Source organism: Rattus rattus, chromosome X (genome assembly GCF_011064425.1).
Source record: "Rattus rattus isolate New Zealand chromosome X, Rrattus_CSIRO_v1, whole genome shotgun sequence".
In the NCBI taxonomy this organism is placed as follows: Eukaryota; Metazoa; Chordata; class Mammalia; order Rodentia; family Muridae; genus Rattus; species Rattus rattus.
Window position 1 is genome coordinate 30,298,089 of NC_046172.1, and position 20,622 is coordinate 30,318,710.

General features: G+C 41.6%; 1 protein-coding gene across 1 annotated transcript; it reads left to right on the forward strand.

Moving 5' to 3' along the window:
- Positions 1–86: 86 nt before the first annotated feature.
- Gemin8 (gem nuclear organelle associated protein 8) lies at positions 87–18,834 on the forward strand. Its single transcript, XM_032890231.1, is given in 6 exon segments — positions 87–197; positions 8,048–8,086; positions 9,527–9,787; positions 9,790–9,907; positions 9,910–9,987; positions 18,242–18,834. Coding segments are annotated over 5 exon segments (717 nt in total). The 5' UTR covers positions 87–197; positions 8,048–8,083; the 3' UTR covers positions 18,499–18,834.
- The last annotated feature ends 1,788 nt before the right edge of the window (positions 18,835–20,622 follow it).

The window sequence follows — 20,622 nt, forward strand, 5'->3', positions numbered from 1 at the left end:
ACGTTCCAAGGCAGGATTTCCATCCTTCCTGGACGCGTACCAGGAAGCTCGTTCCTTGTTGCCCAAGCAACACCACTCTTTCTCTCCCTCTCTCTCTCCTTGTGTCCTTCCCCACTCCGCCCCTTTTTCCTCCCCACCAGGAGAACTAGATCCGTTGTTACCCACCGCCTGAGATCTGCAAGCCGCGTGCCCACGAGGTGACTTCGGGGGCTGATGGGTTGCTTTTGGGGAGTAAGGGAGTAGCGTGGCAGCCCCGGGCCTAATTGCCTCAGAAGCTTGGAGTACTGTCTTGGCGCTCAGGCTGTGGCTTTAATTACCATCACCCGGCAGCATGAGGTGGTTCCAGAGACCCACCAGAGTCCCAAACCCTAACAGATTGTTAAAACTAGTTCTAATTTATGCCCTCAACCCCTCACGTGCTTCCTAATCCGTGAATGCCTGCTGAGAATTCTGTTCCCAGGCCCCCACCTCAGACTCTTTCAATTCAGATCTTTTAGAAGTGACGCTCAAGCATGGGAAGGTTTGGGGGTTTGGGTTTTTTTTTTTTTTTTTTAAGCTCACGGTGTAATTCAAATGTGCTGTGGATCACAGTGTTGCAGTATGTCTATCGGGACATTCTTGAGATGTCTTAAGTGTTGGCTTATTTACAAACAAAACAAACAACAAAACCCAATTTTTCTTTTATCCTTTGCAACTTTTTGAGGTCTGTGTAGGTCAGAAATCTTAGTGGATATTATCTTGAGAACATTGGATAGTTGCTATGGGTAACCAGAGTTCTGAACCATTTTCTTTTCTTTTTTTTTTTTTTTTTTTCCTGAAATAGTCGTTACAAACTCGCTGCAGTGTGAATTAGGTTCTGGACTCAACTGTTATTGGGGTTTTATTTGAGTTTTGTTTGTTTTTGTTTTGTTTTTGACCAAAAGGCAGAACATTACTCAAAATCTTCAAACTAAAAGTTAATAACACAAAGCCTCTATGAATTGTGAGATTGGGCTACTATTTGAAAGTACAATTTACGCTAGCATAGTTTGTCAAGATAACAGTCCCTTTGGGATGGCAGTGAAAGAGAAACCATGTAGATATGCTTTGGCAAATCTAACACCTGCAGGTTCACAGTAAAGTGTGTGATCCCTTCTGTTGACGGTTGGGCCATTGGAAAATAAATAACCTGAAGCGGGAGACATTTTTCATCTGAAACTGTTCCACAGCTGCCAGAGGCTTATTTTGTGTTTCTTAAAGTCCAGCATTTAAGGAGCAGTTAAGATAAGGAAGGCAGGAAATTAACGTGGCTAGAGGTTAGATAAGAGTTCACAAGCACACTATAGAACTCTCTAAATTACTTATTTATGTTGCGAAATCCACCCGAAAACCACTGGGACAAGTGAATGCAGACTGTAACTTTTAAGGCCAGATGAATTGAAAATATATTAATGTATTTAGACATTTGAAACTTATTACTTTTTTTTAGTTACTATCCCTTAATAATAATTTGGTGGAAGCACAGGTAGGAGAGAATATTATCAGGATATAACAGACAATCTCAACAATTCCAGTAGCCTCTAAAGGCATGAGATTATACCTGTTATTTTCTCTGGTGGAAGAAAAATAGGATCTCTAAAAGGAATAAATTATAGAATCTATCCCCTCCAAATAAGTGCCCAGAGGAAATACAGTATGCAGAAAAGAAATTAGCATGGAATTATTAGAAATGTATTTATAGGAAGTAACTTAAAATAGGTCTCTGGAAAGATAAAAGTGGCTTTAACTGCCCAAACTACTCAAGATTTTTGCTGCTGTGCCAGTAATTGTGAGCGTGTGCTCTATTTGGCCTTACTCTTTGATGGGCACACTAGGATAGGTTGTATGAAATACATGCCTGACATGAGACGAGAGTCATCTTCTTGTGAACTGGATTATCATCGTTCTCTGGTGCCCTGGTTTTTCAGTTCTCTGATTACCTGTGATGTTTCTGAGGCAGAGTGTCTTGCTCCTGTTGGGACTCCTAGTTCATTTCTGATTGATACTAGCCACATAAAGGATTCAGTGGAATTGCAAAGAGAACCATTCACAAATCTTTTCTCATCCTTGCTGTTCAATTATACAGTACCTTTCTCTGGGTCAAATGTGATTCGTATTGGAAGGGGCAAGAATTGTTATCTATACCCTTTCAGTCTTCTCAACCTACCCCATGCCTGCCTTGTAACAGCACTTGCAACACCCAGGTAAGCATGAACTGGAGCCTGGGCTTGAGAAAGTGAAAAAGGAATTAAATAATCCCTACTTGTCTCCCTCCATCTTCAGCTTTAAAGATGGCTGTTACAGATGGAACTGCTGTACGTTTGCAAGGTAGCCCAGTGGGTAAACTGACACATGCACACAATAAACAAATGTTCTTGTTTTAAAAGTGGAGCATGGACTCTTCCCAATGTGGACGTAGGCCATTTGGACTTGTGCCATCTTTAATGTCTAAATGACTATGTAGAGACCATACAAAGCTATAGGAAAAAAATCCATGAGAGTGTCAAGCCTGCTATGCTCAACCAACTACAAGAACCAGCTAGAGGTGGCATGGGGACAGCAAGTGTAGGAGGGCAGGAAACTGTCAGAAATCCCCGTTGTATCATTTTTCCTCATTGAGCTAACTACTGGTATTTATACAGTTGAAAGGCATCTCTAATGGGCTGGCATTGTGCATGTTCAGGAAGATTTCTTACAATCACCATGAACTTCTGTTACTCGGGCCTTCATTTACTTCATTTTAGTCCCCAGCATACTCCTTTGTAGCAGGCAGTGTGTTCTGATGATCTTAATTGCATCCCCAGACTGTCAGTCTGGCTCAAAGCCAAATCAAAGGGGACCTCAACAGCAAAAAAGTTGACCCTCCAGGCTGTAGACACAAAGACTAATATAACAATTGATTTTGAATAGCTTCCTTTGCAAAAGTAAAAGCAAATGAGCCTTCATGTATTTAATTTTCAGAATTGTACAAAGATAAAGCAGAAAGGAAATTGGTGTTATAGAATATACATTATAGTTCTGAAGAGGATTTGTGGTTTTATTTTGCTTTCTGGTTGCCATGACACGTCCTACATCCTATAATTATAAGATTATGAATATTCAAGAAAAAATGGTATACAAATATGCAATGAAAAGAATATATATGCCACTGCCTTTCAACAAAGCATTATCATAGGTAGAATATGTTAATAATTTAGTGAAAATAAGTCATATTTTATCTGGAGGAAAATGATAAAACTCCCAACTGTTGTTCTTTGTGTATAGTTGTGCATTTAAAAATATGTCTTTCAGAGCAAGCAGAGCCGCTGCAGAACAAATGTGCTTTTTTTCCCCTTTTTTTTTCTTTTTTGCTTTAGAAAGGCTGTATGGGAAAATATATCATTCAAGACTGGGAGGCTCTGTCTTGTCGGTAGGCCTCAGCAGTGGTTAGTGAATGACCTCAATGCCGTTGTGGTTTTTTTCCTCCCTCCTTTGGTGGTTGAGGACAGACAATGAATGGTCTCTGTATTCCCCAGAGCTCAGCTGGGTGGTGACCATGATGCCATTGTGTTCGCTGTGGAGGGCTGCCCAGTTTGCAGGCTTCGATCCAGCCTTCCCTGACACATTGCTAATCGCTTTCTCTCCGTTCCACCAGCCCTTCAGAAGCAAACTTGTTCAGTCCCTGAAGGCTTGTTCCAGAAAGGAGGAGGAGACTATCGGGTCGGGGTGAGGGAGTGAAAGATAAAATGGGACCTGCTGCCCCCATATGCTTGCTTTTCTTGAGATGAAAGCTCTGCTGTAGTGCCTGGGAGTACTGCGGTGTTAGCTTTACCAGGGATGCTAAATGCTCTTGTTCAATCCTTCACCAGTTTAAGAGTGTTACCAGACGCCTTTGCAAAGGAGCAGATTCCCTTTGCAAGGAAGACTGTACTCGGTCCAGGTATATCTAGTGAAAACTGCTATGCCTGCTTCCTCGTGGTCCTGTTTACTATTGACAAGTTAGCAGTTTGTACCAGAGATCATGGCCCTCCTCATGCTTTAGATTGATACTGTTGTATAGGTCTTTTTGTTATTGCCTTTTTTTAAAGGATGTTTTTATGTGGATGAGTGTTTTGCTTGCATGTATGCAGGTGTACTACAATCATATAGTGCCAAAGGAAGCCAAAAGATGCATCAGGTCCCCTGGAGCGAGAGTCACAGAAGGTTGTAAGCCACTGTATGGGTGCTGGGAACTGAACCCGTCCTCTGTAAGAACCAGTGCTCCTAACCCCTGAGCCATCTCTCCAGCACTTGTTGGTGCTTCTAATTAAGTCTTTATTTGTCTAAGAAGAGCTTTAATAAACATTTCAATTTCCTTACTTCTTAATGGAAACTTTTTTCCTCTTTTGCTCCACCTCAAATATTGGAGATCGATTGCTTACCAAGATTAGAGTTGATCATTTTTTTGTTTGTTTCTGCTAGTCTTATGTAGAGCCTGATAATTTGTGAAAGATATGAGAAATATATGATTCCCGCACTGAGTTCTGAATAGAAAGTGAAGAACACTTGGGATGCTCAGTATATAAAAGATAGAGCATATAAGGTATTATCACATTAACTTAAAACTGTAGTCAATAGGAAGGTAGGAATTGAGTTTATATGTTTTAAAGTGAGGGGTGCTTGTTTTGTCATGTTTTTAAAGCAATATTGAATATTAACATTATATAAAAATCAGTGCGTGTGGCCCACAACCCTACAGTATGTCCTATCTAGACCTTTGCTGAAGAATTCTAGCACAAAATATGAAAAGTGATACTAGAAATCCCAAGCTAAGATGTATAAAGAGTGTAAATTGCTGTGCCTTTTGACATGTTTCTCTGTGCTTTGTCTTATTCGACTTTGAGAGAGTTCTTTGTAAATTCAAATCTTAACTCTCTGAAATTATTAATTTGAATATCTGTAGGATCTTAGGCATCCTATATCCAGCCCCAGTGATCCTGTACTTGCTGAAGGATAGCACCAATTTGATATAAGTATTCCAGCAGCCAAAACTAATTAAATTCCTCTTCTACTTGGCATTTAAAACCAAACAAAATTGCTGGCAAAGTTCCTGTGGTCCATCATTAACATAAATTGCATCTTCCCTTTATGGCCTAGGTCTTCAAAATGTCTGGTAGCTGGGTGGGGTTCTATAAATCTGTAGAGTGCTTGCTTAGCCTGTACGAGGATCTTGGCTCTCCAGCGTGACTCACCTTCTTGATGGTGGGCTACACCAGGTTCAAGGTGAACATCTTCTTGTTGGGAAGTAGAAATCGACTTTCTTTAGTGAGCAAAGATGGTTTTCCTGGCTTCTGGCTTGCAGAAATATTTGGAGTGAGCACTGGGTGATCCCTATTACACAGTATCGCTGCAACCCTGCTACCTAATTATGTGCTGAACCCAAATCATAAGCAAGCTTTGTGCAAAGTAGAACTCCTTTGAAGCCCTTTGTAATCACAGCCGTTGACATTTGAGCTGCTGGGAAAATGTCACTAATTACCCTTGATCGTCTTCAGGGGTTACTGCCTTTCTCATGTTGCTTAACTGGCTAGCTGTAGTAGAAGAGCCTTCACAGTCTCATAGATTTTCAGAATCTGGTAGCACCTGTAAGGTCAGATTGGATCTTCGCAATTATAAGTCAAACAGGATTTGGCCTACTATAAATGTTCATTTACAGCGGGGTTTATTAAATTTTGAGTTCATGGGACTTGATCCACTCATGTAATTTGCAGGGCATAGAATGATGTCTGTAATCCAAGCACTTTGGTTTGCTCTGCTTGGTTTTTGTTTGTTTTTTGAGACAGGGTCTCGGTATATAGCTCAGGCTGGTCTGGAACTTGGTGCTGTATCCCGTGCTGGCCTCAAGCTTTCATTTCTGTTTCAGACTCCTGAGTACTGGGATCACAGGCGTGCACTATCATACCCAGCTAGGATGCAAAGCTCTTCATTTCCAGAAGACCCACAATGACTCTTGGACTTCTCTCATTTAATTTCGATGCTATTTGTTAATCTAGAAAAGAAATTTGATTAAGATACACATGGAGTTCACTTCAGTGTCATTGTGGGCTGCAGGCACTGAAAGCTCTTCAGGCTTCAGTGTTAGAAATATGAAACCTAGCTTTAGTGAATTAGCCACTTACAGGCTTCGCCTGATAGTTTAGCACTTGAGTATGCACTGATTTCTACTATAATTGCATTTGCGTTCTATTTTGGTGGATGATAACATACCCAATTACTGACTATTTTCTATTTCCTCCATAGCCTATAAAGGACATTAGCTGTTAGCTGAGTTTCCAGGAAATGGGCCCTGTTTTAAACCTTTAAATTACAGTTGAAAAGTGGATCAATTAGACTTAAGTACTCACTACATTTGATAACTTTCTCCTGGTTTTCCATCCATTGTATGTGTGTGTGCATAGCCCTAAATTTAGCTGGTACGGACTGTGTTTAAGAGAAGTTTGCAGAATGTCATGTCAACCCTCTTAGCCTTGCCCTATCTAAAAGCTTGTTACATTTCATTATGAATGATTTTCTTTAAGATAAATCTGGTAGCCGTAGATATAGTCAGTGTGACATCTTAGTTTTTAAAGATACTTATGAAGATGTTTCATTGAGGTCATGAAATATCAGTTTTATGTTTAACAGTTTGAGGCTTTTGGTTTCATCCTCTTGCAAAGTAAATAAGACAAATAGACTTCCTTCCTTAAGTATCACATTTTTGTGCTTCTGTTTCATGTGATCTTAAATTTGCATGCATTTTAAGATACTATTTTTGTTAACTTTGTTTTGAGACAAGAGCACCTTGAAGCATGGTGGTCTTCCAGCCTCAGCCTCCCAAGTTGGAATTACAATTATGCACCACAACACCTGATATAACTTGTTAAAAAGTACATTCTGATGTTGCCAGGCATTTTAGGAATTAACCTTTAATGTATTATTAGTGTGTACGTATGTAGTAGTAATGGCATAGGCCAAGGTCAGAGGACAACTTTTGGGAATCTATCTTGCCACTGTGGATTCCAGGTCATCAGTGTCATGTGATGACCTGCTGGGCATCTTACCAGCCCTAACATTTATTTTAACTGGGTTGGAAAAGCTGTGTGGGTAACGCTCCGTCATGCCTCTAGAGCCTCCTTCTACAAGGAAGCAGGGTTCTTAGGGAAAGAGGAGTGTATGAAACCAAAACCAAAGCTGAGGCTGGAGAAACATCTTGTTTGAGAAAGCCCCATCGTATGGCTTCTAGTCAGTTGGAAAGATAAAGTCTTTTCAAGGTTCAAGACAGCCCAAGTTTGGACTGGCAAGATGGCCCAGTGGGTAGAGGTGCCTACCACCATGCCTGGCAACCCTAGTCAAGTCCAGAGCCCACAGAAAAAAGAGAACTGACTCATTCACTCGTGACTTCCATACTCACGTGCCATGGCACACACACAGCACACCCACGTACACCATAAATAATAAAGAAAAGTTCAAAAAAGAAAAAAAGAAGCCAAGGTTATTTTAAATAGACATTAGCCTATGCTTACAACTAGTAAAGTAGGCTGACAGTGGTGGCGTACTTGGGAGGCAGAGGCAGCTGGATCACTCAGTGCAGGGACAGCCTGGTCTATATGGAGAGTTCAAGACAGCTAGAGTTATTACAAAGAAACCCTGTCTCAAAAAAAGAAGAAGGAAGGAAGGAAAAACTAGTAAATTAATATTGTAAGCTTGGGACCCTTGTTCTAAGACACATTATTTTGTATACAGCTACTACTAAATTATGTGGTTATGGCTATTTTCATAGACTTTTCTCTCAGTAAACAACTAATAGGTATAAAACTAGGCAATGTCCTCTGATTCAATCAGACCTAAGGGAGCTTGTTCTCCAGACCACAAGACCACAACCCAGGTAAGTTTCTTGTTGCATGAAAATCAGGCATGATGCTTGGACAAGGAACAACCTCTTAAGGGCTATTTTGAAGACCATCGAATAGCTGTGACTGTCCTATAGCAGTAGTGACCAAATGTTCTTACTGTGTTTGTGTTTGTCTTTTAGTTCCCACTTGGACTTTTGCAATCAGAGGTAACAGCAATGGTAAGATTACCTATTTTTCTTAATGTTCGCAGTCATTCCAAAAGCCACTGAAATCTGAAACACTTCTGGCCCTAGCATTTGAGATAAGGGACACTCAGTCTGTATATCAGACAACTAAAAGTAAAAACACCATCTTGTATGATATTAGACATATGTCTCAGACATTGAGGAATGAGCTCAGCCAGCAGATTAATAGGAGAAGGAACTCTAGAGTGGTCATTAAAATGAGCAGTACAGATAGCCAAGATAACAAATGTCAGAACTTTTATCTTCCCTTGTCTTATCAAACAGTAGATGGAAAACTACTTGGGAAGAAGTGTAACATTAGGAGTGGGATGGGGTGAAACCGGGTAACCCTGGGTGAATATGATCAAAATACATCGTGTACACACATGAAGATGTCATATGAAACTGTTGTTACATGTACTAATTTTAAAAAGTCTTAAGGTAATCTCTTAGTATAAATACTGTGAATAAAATGAAGGCATTTCTCAAAGAAGATAATCTTTGTCTCTGTCCTCAGTGTCTTGGTTTCTTTTCCTCTTGTTGTGATAAAATACAAAAGGCAGAAAAAATTATTTTGGTTCACAGTTCAAAGGTAGTAATCCTGGCAGTAATATTGCATATACAACCAGGAATGTGGGATGATGAATGCATGCTTCTGTCCTATTTATGTAGTCTAGTACCCCTGTGAAGGAATGGTGACACCCACTGGGAAGATCTTCCTGACTCAATTAACATAATTAAGATAATCCCCCAGGAGTGAACCCAGAGATCTGCCACCCCAATGATGATGATTTGGGATCCTGTGAAGTTGTCAACACTAATCAATTATATAAGCCCCCATAACCTTCAGCTCTTGTTCTTTGGGGACCTGAAGTACAAATAGTCAGGAAATTTGTTATATTTGCCCTCTGCTGTGGGCACAAACCTATTTTACACTTCTGTTTGTAAGCTTAATAGCATCCTCGTAGAAAGGAGTATAGTGGTTTGAGTGTGAAGTGTTCCCTCTAGGCTTATGTATTTGACCACTGGATCTCCAGTTGGTGGTACTGTTTGGGGAGGTTCGGAGAAAGTGTAGCCTTGCTGGAGGAAGTACATCACTTGTAGTGTGGACTTAGAGACTGTGTAGCCTTGCCCGACCTCCAGTTCACTCTCTGTACTTCAAGTTTATGGTTGAAGCTGTGATTCAGCTCTCTGCTCAGGCTACTGTGCCTGCTGCTTGCTGTCATGCCTCCTGGCCGTCATGGGCTCAAACCCTCTGGAACTTTAAGCCCTCTAACTCTTTCTTCTATAAACTGTTCTTGCTCCTGGTATTTCATCACAACAGAAAGGTAACCGATGACACTCAGTAAATAGCTGTTGTTTGGTTGGTTAAACATTTGAAGATTCTCTAGACATTGAACCGTTTGATGTCTGTCTTATATGTCCATTCTATAGGCCTCAAAATGGAGGGCTACTACATCTTGGTATTCTCACCCAGTATATGCAAGATACTGGCAACATTATTACCATGCAATGCTCTGGATGCGGAGCCACCAGAGTGCTTACAGAAAGTTCAGGGATTCCTATTTCACTTCCCCGTGGTTCTTCCCTCATGGAGTTCTAACCCTGGAGCCCTTTGCTTATGAGATCGGACATCCTTGGACCTCTCAAGGTCAGCACATGGAGTGGCAGGAGTCTCCCTACAGTGTTAGCCCATCCCAGAGGCTCCCGAGCAGCCCCTGTATAACAGCCATAGAAGCCAGGCATCCGCAAAGAGAAGATGAAGAAGCCTCTGTGTGAAGAGGGAAGAGCTGGAGTCGGATTCGGATGACGGTTTAGTGACCTGAGCAATATGGAGATCACTGAGGAGCTCCGCCAGTACTTCGCACAGACCGAGAGGCACAGAGAAGAGCGACGTAAGTTCATACCTGTTACCTGGTGCTCCCTTCACTGCCCTGATGTTTTCATCTTTTTTCTAACATACCAAGTTATTTTATAACTTTTCATTTCAGTCCAGTTAATAATCTAAGTCTGGTCCTAAGCTTAGAAAAACTATGGTGGTGTTGTACCTCAGTTAACATTGGTCCTCAGAGTCGGATTATATAGAACTGTTCATTTGAGTTCCTAATAATACATCCACCATTTTGTGAGCATCAGACTTTCAACCAGATGGAATTTATATGTGCGCATGCATGTATACCTTCTCTAATCCAAGTAGCAGACCCTCAAGGCATGAAACTCATTTTACAGATGAGAAAAGTGAAGCTTAAGGAGGTTAATTACACAATCACTCACTTGCTATTAGCATTCAGCTCTTGCAGACTGTGCTGTACGATGCAGCTTTTCTCTGTGCCATGCTTCTCCCTGACGTGATGAGGTTTCCCAACTGCTGTACTCTGAGCACCTCTCTGGGACACAGCCCAGAGCTGGTCCTATATAGCTCCCTGCAGTATACAGTCAGTGTGAACCTAAACAGAATAACAAATGCCTCCTATGTATAGCTTTCCTGTTTGCCCTATACTACAAGTCAGAGCTTTGCAAAGTCCCAAAGCAGGAATTTTTCTACTGAAAATTGCCACTGTTCATCAGACCATTTATTATTATAAGTGCCCTTAAAAATTAACAAGTACTTCATTCCCCATTATAACCAGTATTCAGTCTCAAAATGCCTTTCAGTAGGGTCTCATTGTGTATTTTATGTAGAATATTCATTTGGTTGGTTGGTTGATTGAGTTTTTGACACTGTCTTCCTATATGGCACAAATTGACCTGGAACTTCTGATCCTGCTGCTTCAGTTTCCTGAGTACTAGGGCTAATGAGACATACCACTGTATCCTTCTAACCTAGACTTTTCTAGTAAACAGAGACATGGAAGCTTCAACATAGGAACGTTTCATTTCCATTTTAAAATGGCTCTGCCCTCGTAACAGTAGATTAGCCTTGAGTACCAGGCTTAGGATAAAGTATCATTCCCTTTAGTCTCTGCTTGTGATTAGTCTCTAAACCACTTGTTCTCTTCGGTATACTAATTTTCTTCTGATGAAACTATTGATTTCTTTGCTGCATATTAGAAAGTATATCTAGGGGCTAGAGAATAGTTCAGTGGTTAAGAATTCTTGTTGCTCTTGCAGAGGACCCAGGGTCCATTCCCAGCAGGCACATGGCAGCTCACAACCACCTGGAAGTCCAGCTCTAAGAAATCCAGTGGCCTCTAATCACCTTCCCGGGCATGAGGCTAGCAAATGATACACAAACATGCATGCAGTGAAAAAAAGAAAGTATATCCAAACAACTACATGGAAGCAATACTTTCTGTTTTGCATGGAATACATTTCTTTTTTATTATGTTTATTTGCTTATCCATGGGAGAATGTGCAGGTCAGAGACATACTTGCAAGAGTTGGTTTTCTCCTTCCACCATATAGGTCACCAGGATTGAACTCTGGTCATCAGGCTTAATGACAGGTGCCCTTACCCACCAAGCCAACTCATCAGCCCCATAGAGGACATTTCTTTCCTTGGTCCACAGAAATAAACTTTAGCTTTTCTCAGAATGTGTACAGAGAGTAATTTGTCTAATTTAGACATACACCCCAAATGAAGAGGTACAGTATTGGAGCATGTTCACATATAATTGTAATGCAGTCAGTTACAACATGGGTTAGAGAGCACAGGGTTTCAGAAAACATTATTGTGAGAAAAGGCACACCTTAATTTTTTTAAAAATTTTTTATTTATTCTATATAAGCACACTATAGCTATCTTCAGACATACCAGAAGAAGGCATCAGATCTCATTATAGATGGTTGTGAGCCACTGTGTGGTTGCTAGGAATTGAACTCAGGACCTCTGGAAGAGCAACTCGTGCTCTTAACCGCTGAGCCATCTCTCCAGCCCCACACACCTGAATTTTTAAGCTTAAAGTTTCAGAAGTAGTCAATGAACAAGAATTTCTCATTTAGACAGTTCATCATCATCAGTGATCTGTTTAATAAAATCCTTTAGCCTGGACAACAAGCATGTTCTTGTCTGTGAGTTCTGCTCTTCCCAATGATTAACATCTTTAAATGATGAAAGCACAAAACTTGAAGTGGGAATAAGGAATCCTGGATGGTGTTTGGAAGATGCTCACTAGATAAAGTACCTGTCTCACCAACACAAAAGCTGGCCAGTACTGTAATTCCAGTACTTGGGAGGTGGAGATTTGATCCCCAGGATAAGCTGGCTTTCAAGATTAGCTTTCAGGTAGCTCCAGGTTCAGTGAGAGACCCTGCCTCAACTTCAAAAGAAAATTAAGGTAGAAAGCAATCAAGGGAGACACCCAACACCAACCTCAGGCCTCTGCAGGCACTCACGCACATAGACAGGTACAGAAGAGGTGCTGTGTCTCCATGGTAAGGTGGTTGCCCAGCATGCACATGGTCCTTGGTTCTATCCCTAGCATAGTAAAAAGAAAAAAACAAAAACCCATTCCTTTCGTGCCTTGGAAACACTAATGCTTTCCATTATGTTATATGTCATCATTTCCTCTTAACACACTTCCTCGAAATGTTAGTGATAACAGTACTTTTTAGAAAATAGACAGTTGTAACATTTTAAAGGTTAGCTGTGGTTTCAGTTATTAGGAAAAATGGTTAGCATTCAAACGGATACATTTTAGTCATAAATAGCCATCAATTGAAACTGCATGATACTTAGAAGGTCTTGGTGTTGTACCAGTCAGGTCTTTATTAGATGTGATTCAAGGGTGGATGTTGGCTTGAAACAAGGATGTGTTCTCAGAGAGTGTGATATTCTTAAATGAAATTGAAATAAAATCCTCTTTAAATGATGTATAGAAGAGTATTACTGATACAGACAAGGGGTAGAGCCAGTGTCCAAAGCAGTGGAAGGATGATTGTTACCAGATAGCTATGGAGAAATGGAACGCTTTGGACTTGGAGGAGTACGATCTATTTGGAATGAGAGAAAAGATAAGTTCACTTTGCTGCTTAGACTACTGTGTTATTTTTACTGAAGAATCCACTTGTATTCGTACATCTCATAGGAAACATGGGCTCCATTATGTTTTGTGTACCCCTATTCTTGTGTCTATAGTGACTGATCCTTTAAGTCAATGCACTGAAAACCTCTAGTCTGTCCTCTAGAAAACCTAGGGCATATAACAAGGCTTACAGTCCAGTCTTTCCTAAGCTGTTTTGGTTTAAATAATGTGGTTAAAGTATGAAAGCACACTGATTGTGACCATTCCAAGTATGCCTTCATCTCTTCTGGTACGGATGTTCAGGAGAACAAAAGAGCATCCATCAAGGTAATGGATATTGAAGGTCACAGAAAAGTGGAAGGGAGTGGGTAAATGCACTTTCCTTGTCAAAGCTAAAATGGTGATTGTCCACTCCAGGGTTACATTGGATGTGGAACGAGGAACAGAGTAAAGAGAGCAATCAATGACTGTCCGGCAAACACCTGTGTTTTGAGTCTGTAGCTGATGAGGCAGAATGGCGTTCTTGATTTACTCAAGATTGTGCTGTCGCCATTAACTTTGGCAGCATAGCAGAAAATCTCATCAGAAAGCCTTGCTCATCCTAGAAAAAAGAAGGGCAATACCATTCTTTAGCACACATCATTGTAATGCTTTGTCTCTCAAACTGTGCTGCCTTTGAGCTAATTATGTGTAGAATATTTATTGAGTAATTTCCTGCTGGGCAAAATTTCCCTAAAGTCCAAGTTGCTTCCTGTGATTATTTTTTCCCATTATGGATTATAATTCTACATTAGCAATACCTCTTTTCTAAAATTAAGCTTAATTATAGGGGGAGAGGAATATTCTTGTTAGTACAATGCCTATACAGGCCAAAGGCTTTGGATCCCCTGGAACTTGGAATTAAAGGCAATTGTTAGGTCCCTTGCCCTGGGTACTAGAAACCAATCTTGGGTCTTCTGCAAGAGCAGTTGGAACTCAGTTCTCCTGGTCGCAGCATCTTAATAGATTCATAGACTGAATCAGAAACATGGCAAAACCATGTGCCCTAAACTTACATGGAGTTCAGTAAAGTTTTTCCTCTATATTGTATTACTGATTAGAGATGGGGCGTGCTGTTTTAATCCCACATGCATATTGTTGTATTGTTTTGTAGGATTGCTGTAGCAAATTACAGCAGATTCATGGCCATACAGCAGAGGTTTATTCTTTTCACATCCAAAATCAAGGTGTCTGCAGGGCTGCCTTCCTACAAAGGCTCTAAAGCAATGGTTGGTAACCTTCCTATTGCTGTGCGCCATTAATACAGTTCCTTATGCTGTGGTGAGACCCAACCATAAAAACGACTTTCGCTGCACTTGATAACTATAATGTCGCTACTGTTAGGAATCATAATTAAATATCTGTGTTTTCTGGTGGTCTTAGGTGACACCTGTGAAAGGATTATTCAATCCCCAAAGGGGTTATGACTCACAGAGAACCACTGCTTAGAGCCTTGCTTCGTGCCGCACTTGGTGTCTCCTAGTATCCCTTCACTTGTAGCAGTTTCACAGCCTCTGTCTAGACATGACTGTCTCTGTGTCCTTTTCTGTCTCATATAAGGTCACTCTCAGTAGATTAGGGTAGAATCTCATCATTGCCTTTTATCTGCAAAAACGCTCTTTCCACATAAGCTCTCATTTCAATGCCCCAATGATGAGGCCTTGGTGCTCTGCCTCTTCAGGCCTTTGAAGCTGGAATGAAACTTAAATGTTGTTTTGATTTGTAGTTAGCGAGTAAATTCCCTTATGTTACTCACACTTTCCATGGCTGTGACAAACATACCTGTCAACTAGGAAGGAAAAACTTACTTTGGCTTGAGAGTTTCAGATATTACAGTCAAGATCAACTAGATGGAGTCACGCCTTTGAGCCTGAAAAACCTTAAAACATCAGGTAGCCATAGCTTCCAATGGCAGCACGAAGAACATGCCTATGCTGACAGGCCCCTTCCTGCTAATCCTAATATTCACTCTGGGCCTTTTGAATGGTTTCAGCATGGTCCTGACAGATGTCCCTTCCTTCCTTGGTTGATTATCTAGAAGTATACTCCGAGACACATGCAGAGGTTGTGCTTTACTATCTCCTAGGGCTCCTCAATCATGCTGTCAATCAAGATCCACTGCTATCACAACCGCACGAGAAAACAGTGCTCAGTAGCATGGAATGCTACCGCTGTTTTCAGTTTTAAAATGAGCCAGGCAGTTAACCTTGCAAGGCAACCATCCAGTTGTGTCTCCGTTGTAATGCCAATGTTCCTCAACTTCAGTGGACCATTCACTGTCCACTTGGCTAAGCCCTCACCTTACCTTGACAAATGGTGCTGAGGGTTACAGAGCCTGTCTTTAAAGAACAAATAATAAACAGAGTGGAGAGGCCTTCAAGCCCAGGAATTGTTTCATATATTCTTGGTTCCCTAAGTCAATACATTCCAAAGTATTTTCAGACACTGATGATTGCTACACAGCCAGTTGGTCAGAGAGTATTTGATTTTAACCTAAATGGTTGAGTCTAAGCTCTAAGTGAGTTGATACAGTACTTGCCTAGTCTGAGAAGAAGAGTCTGTCGTTTCATCTTCAGCACTGTATAAACCAGGCATAGTAGCACTCTACCCCACACCTCAGAGGTGTAGACCATAAATTAAGGAATTCAAAGTCACCTTGGCTACATAACCAGCCTGGGCTAAGTATAGAACCCAGTGCTTGCTAAAGACTGTGTCCCACCAGGCAGTCTAAGCTGTCTTCAAAATTGTGCCAGAAGAAGCAGGGGGGGACAGTTCCAGGACAGAGGTGAAGGAATGATATAAGAGAGAGCCCAGGGGAAACATGCCCCCCGTCTGGGATTCTACCCTAGCTTCCCATCAGAAACACAGGGATCTCTAGAAATAAGAAGCAGACAGAGAACCATCAAGTGCTTTTCTCTGACCCAGTTTTGATATTTGTTCTCCCTATAGAAGTGAGGTCAGAGATGAAATGGCCATTTTCCCTGCCACATTCACCACCACACTCCTCTAGCAGAGTTCAGGAAGACTGTGGCCTGTACATACTTCTGAGGACCAAACAGCAGAAATACTTATGTTTTCAACTTAGCTGAAATGCCAATGTTTTGTAGGAAATTCTTAGTGACCTGCAATTCATTTGTGACTGGGCCAGTTTTGTGCATCTCCCAGTAAAGGCTATGCATGTTGTTTCTGCTGTTTCCCCATCATTTGCTTTGTCTGCCCATTATTTCCACGGGTAAAGGTAAAGTGCAGATGTTCTAAGACAACAGTGACTGCATATGTGTGTCCAAAGCCATTTTTATTTGTCAGTTTATGTGTATGTGTTTATGTCTGTGTGAGTGAATGCCAAAAGTGTGGGGGTATTCTCAGAGGCCAGAGGGCCTCAGACCCATTGGAACTGGGGTCACAGGTATGGGTGAGCTACCCATCATGGGTGCCGGGAATGAAATCTGGGTCCTCTGCAACAGCAGAATGCACCTCACAGGATCTCCCTGTGCAGTTCTGGCTGTCTTAGACTCATGATGTAGACCAACCTAGTTTTGAACTCACAGCAATCCACCTGCTTCTGCCTCCTGAATTGAAGACATGTGCCATCAGGCCTAGCTATATCTATTTTTAAGTTTCAAGTTTGTAAAACTCCTCAGCACGTCCAAGGTGTTAGTCATAAAAAGGTGGGATTTACAAGGGTGACTGCGAATAACTATATAAATGTCTTCCTTCACACATGATTAGCTCACTGCTATCTTCCTTTCCAGATACTAGCATTGAGTGGCCGAACAAGGAAAGAGTGATTTATGCCACTGTTTTATTCCCCTACAGCCATCTTGACTCCTTATCTTGAGGCATTCCTCTGGGTAACAATAGTGGCTACAGATAGTGAGCTTCCGGCTATCAATTTTCCTCTTGACAGAGTTGCTTACAAAATGGGTGTGAGCTCACATCCTTCTACCTTCTGCAACATTGCTTTGTTGACATTCTTATGCTGCTATTTACATAGGAATAAGAATTATAATATTGAGACTTGCAGTGGTTTAAACAAAAGGAGAGAAGGGAGAAAGAAATTGAATCTGCTTACTTCACAGGGATTTACTGAATTAGTAGACTTGGAAGCTTTCACCTGTGCTAAGCTGAGACCTGACAAGTGAAGGCCCACACCAAGAAAAGCACCTTTGTTGTATAGCAGAAAGAATGCGAGTCAGATACAAAGGAGCCATGCCATATACACACCACACTTGTCCTAGTAAGAACTACTTCTTGAGGCTTGAGTAGATGGCTCTGTGTAAAGCACTTGTCATATGTGTGAGGACCAGAGGTTGAACCCCCAGAACCCACATAAATACCAGATGTGCATGGCGGTCAACCACCTGCAATCCTAGGAGCAAGCAGGCTAACCAGACGAGCTGCATTTTTGCGCTCTGGGTTCAAATGACTTGAGCCTGCCTAGGTATATAAAATGGATAGTAGTTGAGGAAGATTCCTAAAGTCAACCTCTGGCCTCCATGTTCACATACGTGCACACATACAGGCATACCAGACATGAGTGCAAAAGGCAAAGAAAAACTGGGGATGATAAGCTGGCTCAGTGGAGACGTACACTTGCTGCTAAGCCTGACAGCCTGTGTTTGATTCCCCAGGACTCACATAGAAGAGTTTTGTTCTCTGACCCCCACACACGTGCCATAGCACATCCCCAAGTGTAATTTTTAGAGATGTACTTCTTGTAGCACTGAATTTTGAAGGAAACGTTTCCCTCCCATGGGGAAGCAGTACATGAAAGCAGACAAGGACTGCTTGCCATTCATGGCCAGTCAGGTGACACGAGAAAGCAAAGTGCTTTCACTTTTCTCCTGTATCTTCAAGGTCTGCTGTAGAGGATTATTCAGTTGGAATAATGGGCTTCTTGGAGGCATTTTGCAGTTTCTGTCAGTAGCTAGTGGCCTCTAGGAAGTGAGCAGTGAGCCTCATGCCTCAGGATCTGCAGATCAGCTCAGCTGCCCTAACTGTCCACGTTTACTATTGAAAAGGACAACAGAGGGAGCTTAGGGACCACAGGCAGCATATGAGGTATGGTAGCAGGAGTATCAGTATCTGCTAGAACCTCTCCTTGCATTTGTATATATTTTATGGTCTTAATCATATCCATTCCCAGGGCGACAGCAGCAGCTGGATGAGGAACGTCTGAATGACTATGTGAATGCGGACCATGGCCTGTACTTCAACCACCACAGGTCAGTGGAGCCCCCATCTGAGAAGCCCTGGGAGCGGCGCCAAGCAGAGATGAAGCGCTTATATGGAAACAGTGCTCCCAAGATCTTGGCCATGGAGGCTGCTGTTCAGCTGAGCTTTGACAAGCACTGTGACAGAAAGCAGCCGAAGTACTGGCCTGTCATCCCCCTGAAGTTCTGAGGCCTGGGCACTGGGCCCCTAGGCAATGCCTCACAGTTCCTAGCCTCTCCCTCTTCATCTCTTATGGACATTTTCAGAGAAAGAGGCCTGTATACCAACATGGCGGACACAGTCTGTCAGCCACTTATAATTCTGTCAGCAGGAGACATACTGTTGCCAACACAAGGAATATTCACTTGATATGTGTATTGCACTGGCCTTGGGTTTTCTCTGTAATAGTCCAGTTCATTGAAATTGTTGCCTAGAGGTACTGCCTATTGTTTTGCATTTTAAATTTCCTCCTTTAAACTGTCCAGAATGTAATAAAAGCCACAGGCCACATGTCATTCATTCCTATATTTTATGATCAGTTTTCATGCAGCCCATGCTAGCTATAAACTCTTAAATCTTCCCTGCTTCCACCTCCCAAATGCTAGCTTACAAGTTTCTAACACATATACACATACACACACAAACACACACACACAGTGGGCTTCTGTCCACATATTTTCTCTGACTGTAACTCTTTGGACGCCTCTGAAAATGATGCAAGCTACAGTTAGACAAGTAGCACTTGTTACTCAATGAGATGGCAGCCCACATGCTCTATAAAAGACCTGAGCGTAAAAAAGACTCTGGACTTGCAGGTCATTTTGTCTGTGTCAACTGCCTCAGCCCCACTGTCTTCATAGCATAAAAAACAGCCACAATTACTGAATAAACAAATGAATGTTACTATATTTCAATAAAACTTTATTTGTAAAAAAAAATCAGGCTAAGGACTGGATTTGATCTACAACTGCTGCTGTAAACCAGTGAAAATCACCCATCTGACATTACTGTTATCTACTCTTCTGTCCAGAACTTGGGTGTCAAACAGAATTGATCGCAAACAGTAATTCCCAAACCTGGTCACTTTCGCAGTCTCTTTTGTTGTCAGAATGAACAGTTGAGCTCCTAGTACATATAGTAAATGCTAATTTGATAGGCAAATACACCTGTGAGAAGGAAAATCTAAACATTGATGGAGCAGTTCATTTATAGAATCCAGCTCCTTTTTAAATAAGTTATTACAGTCCATCGCCAGGGTGAGCCTGTGTTGACCCGAGAAGATTAGCACATCCATCAAAGGTTGGTGAAAAGATTTTGTATTGACGTGTTTCTCCCTAGGAACACATTTAGCTTCCATCCAGGCCCTGCCCTGAGACAACCACGTTCCTTTCAGCAGCCCTGGGTGTTTATTTGTTTCAAGCTCTTATTAATGGCATTGCAGTTTGTGCTTAGGTGCTGAAGACAAAAATCAGAATTCACTTGTCCCCAAGACAATGCACAACTGAAATTTTCACCTTTGGTCTTCCTCCTTTTTCTTAGATACTCTAATGCCTAAATGATAAAATCCAGTGTAACTCAGGCAAGGTAGAGACTGCCTAGGCAGCAGGTACTTAGCTGAAAGCGCTGTTTTCTATACCTACCTCAGAGATGCTACCCTGTCATCCTGCCACTGCTGGCTTGTTACCTTAGACAATTAGCCTTCCTCTCTCACTATTCCTCAAAATGAGTGGTAATGGATTTCCTTCACTGCTGTTCTGAAGGAACACTGTTGTGAATAGTGCCTATAAAACACATGTTGCTGGCCACACAGTAAGTAGGCGATACGTATATTACATATTCGATCTTTATAAATGTCAAACTATCGAGAGGGAGTCCAGGATATAAAACTTAGAAAGTGAAGAAGTCTTTCCTTGTCCACTCTAGCTTCTGGATAGTTCATGCCCACTTGTAATTCATACCTAGGATAATTGGTGACAGGGTGAACCCATTGCTCACATATTTCTCAGCAAATAATTATTATGGAGTGTATTGACTGTCCCTTCCAATTAGCTAGGCCATAGTCCTTTCCCTTGGGGAACTTGCATTCTAGGCAGGGACACAGATGTGTGCACTAGGTTAGTGTGTGTGTGTGTGTGTGTGTGTGTGTGTGTGTGTTTAGGAGAGAGAGAGCATCTATAAAAAGTAGAAGAAAGAGCTCAGGGCAGGGCAGTGGGAATATTTCTGCCATAGTAAACTGTGCCAGATTCAGAAAAGTTGGGACGGGGAAGATTTAAGATGAAAAGAGGAGTGTCAAGTCAGATATTTTGAGATGAT